Source organism: Corvus brachyrhynchos, unplaced genomic scaffold (assembly GCF_000691975.1).
Source record: "Corvus brachyrhynchos isolate BGI_N302 unplaced genomic scaffold, ASM69197v1 scaffold344, whole genome shotgun sequence".
Lineage (NCBI taxonomy): Eukaryota > Metazoa > Chordata > Aves > Passeriformes > Corvidae > Corvus > Corvus brachyrhynchos.
Genome location: NW_008237607.1, coordinates 83,367 through 86,101, shown reverse-complemented (window position 1 = coordinate 86,101; position 2,735 = coordinate 83,367). Strand labels below are relative to the sequence as shown.

At 56.7% G+C, this 2,735-nt stretch overlaps 1 protein-coding gene and 1 long non-coding RNA gene across 2 annotated transcripts in view; one reads left to right on the top strand and one right to left on the bottom strand.

Moving 5' to 3' along the window:
- The first annotated feature begins 6 nt into the window (after positions 1–6).
- On the top strand, positions 7–2,255 carry LOC108446083. The gene is made up of 2 exons (XR_001861186.1): positions 7–254; positions 324–2,255. It is a non-coding gene; the product is annotated as an uncharacterized LOC108446083 (long non-coding RNA).
- Position 2,256: 1 nt separating this feature from the next.
- Positions 2,257–2,735, bottom strand: part of LOC103613803 (natterin-3) — a 3,800-nt gene continuing 3,321 nt past the window's right edge. Inside the window, exon 5 of the mRNA XM_017731604.1 lies at positions 2,257–2,379. Coding sequence (XP_017587093.1) covers positions 2,257–2,379 — 123 coding nt within the window. The remainder of the gene's footprint in view (positions 2,380–2,735) is intronic.

Sequence of the window (2,735 nt, the reverse complement as noted above, 5' to 3'; positions counted from 1 at the left end):
GGCGTCTCCATGATCCCGTTCCCTGCTCCCAGAGGTCCAACACAGGTGGTGGCACCATGACTGATGGGCTCCACGAGCCTGGTGGCACCAGGACTTGGCTCCCTGGTCCCGGAGATGGGAGCGATGTCCCCCAGGGGCTGGTGGCCCCGGGACTGCCCTGAGGTGGGTCAAACACAGATGATGATGGACGTGAGCTGATGTTTGATGTCTCCCATGACCTGGTGGCTCCAGGATCCCGCTCCCTGCTCCCAGAGGTCCAGCAGGGGTGGTGGGATGTTTCTCATGACCTCTTGACTCTGTGACCCCATTCCCTGCTCCCAGAGGTCCAGCAGGGGTGGTGGGATGATGAGTTGATGTTCCCATGACCTGGCAGCTCCATGATCCCGTTGCCTGCTCCCAGAGGTCCAACACAGGTGGTGGCACCATGACTGATGGGCTCCACGAGCCTGGTGGCTCCAGGACTTGGCTCCCTGGTCCCGGAGAGGGGACACAGGTGAGGGATGTCCCCCAGGACCTGGTGGCCCCAGGATTGTTCTGAAGTGGATCAAACACGGATGAGGATGGACATGAGCTGATGGTTGACTCCACAATCCCTTTCCCTGCTCCCAGGGATCCAGCAGGGATGGTGGGACCATGACTGATGGGCCCCATGAGCCCAAGGCTCCAGGACTTGGCTCCCTGATCCCGGGGATGGGGCACAGGGAAGGGATGTGCCCCACGGCCTGGTGGCTCCGTGATCCCATTCCCTGCTCCCAGAGGTCCAGCATGGGTGGGATTGGTGTCCCCCAGGAGCTGGTGGTCCCAGGACTGTCCTAGAGTGGATCAAACACGGATGAGGATGGACATGAGCTGCTGGTTGACTCCACGATCCCTTTCCCTGCTCCCGGAGATCCAGCGTGGGTGGTGGGACCATGGCTGTTGGTCCCCATGACTTGGTGGCTCCATGATCCCATTCCCTGCTCCCAGAGGTCCCACACAGGGGGTGGGATGTTCCCGTGACCTGGTGGCCCCAGGACTCCCTGTCCTGCACCAGCATTGGCCGACCCCACCCGGCCATTCCAGGGGGTCTCTGGGGGTTCTCCCGAGGTTCTCCCGGGGGTCTCAGGCTCTGCCCTCCCCCAGCTTTCCCCTCCTTCCCTGGAACAATGGATTTTTGTCCCTTCTTGGCCTCGTGGTTCAACTCGTGTGGGGGGGAGGGGGGTGAGAGCCAAAAATTCCTGTTCTTCAGGAAATCCGGGATCTCCCCAAATCCCTGTGCCCTGTAAGGGACACCCCTCCCACCCCCAGGGAATTCTGGGCTCTCCCCAAATCCCTGCATCCCCTGCAAATCCCTGCCACTCCCATCCCTCTCAGGGACATCCCCCTCAGGAAATTTGGGGTCTCCCCAAATCCCTTCTTACCCCTCCCAGGAATTTGGGGTCTTCACAATTCCCTGCCCCCCCCCCAACTCCCTGGACCCCCTCAGAATTCCAGGACCCCCAACCCCTCTCTCCCTCCCAAGCCTGGATTGTTCCAGAGACCCTCCCCCAATCCCAGACACCCCCCAAAAAATCCCGGACATTCCCCCGGCCTTGGAATGGGGTTTATCCCTTGAATTTTGGCTTTTTCCCCCCTCCGGAGTTCCCCCAGGTCCCTTTGCATCCCTTATTTTGGCTTTTTCCCCATTTTCCCTCATCCCTTTGCTTCCAAAATCCGTGACTCCACACGTGGGATTTTTTTTGCTCTGCAAACGATTTTCATGAGAAACAAGAGGGAGAAACCAACACGGACACAGGGAATGGGAATTGTGTCCATCCCGCTCCAGGGGGAGGGAGAGTCCAGCTGGAGAGAGAAAATTTTGATGGAAAAAGAAAAAGGGGGAAATCATGTAGGAAATGGATTTTCCTGTATCCTGTGCCAGTTTGGGGAATCTGGGGGCAAAAAACAGAGACTCTTGAAGGCAAAACCAGCGTTTTCCTGGATTCCGTGGTTTCTGGGGTTTTTTTTTGGGAGAAAATGACAATTCAGATGGAAAACGCCACATTTTCCTGCATTGTTGCCACGTGGTTTGGGACTGGGATGAAGGTTATACCACGAAAACCAAAAATACGGGAGAAAAACCACCAAACCCAGCGATTTTCCTGGATTCCGCATTGTTGCTGGAGTTTTTTTGGGGAGAAAACTGGAAATTCCACTGGAAAAGGCCGCATTTTTTTTTTGTGGTTTCAGACAGGGATGAAGGTTCTGCCATGAAAATGAAGAAGACTGGAAAAAAACTCAACAAATGCGGCAATTTTCCTGGATTTCAGGGTGGTGTTTGAGGTTTTCTGGGAGAAAAGAGGAAATTCCGCCACATTTCCCTGTGCTGTTCCAGGCAGGGGTGAAGGTTGTGGCACAAAACTGAAAAAGATTGGGAAAAAATCCCCCAAACCCGAGGGTTTTCCTGGGTTTCCCGGTGTTGTTGGACTTCTTTGGGAGACAAACAGCCAGAAAACCACATTTCCCTGCATTTCGGGATGAGGTTTATGCCATAAAAGCCACAAAGGTGGGAAAACCGCGCCGAAGCCAAGCGTTTCCATGGATCTGCTGCCGTCGCGTTCCGCGGGGGTTATCTGGGGGAAAAACCAGCGGGAAAAGCCGAACTCCAGGAGTCGCCCCATCCCTAATGCGGGCAGGGTGGAAGCTCGGTGAGCTCCCGGCAGCGCTCGAGGCCGGCGCGGACCCCGGTGACCGCCCGGCTCCCCCCCCCACCCGCG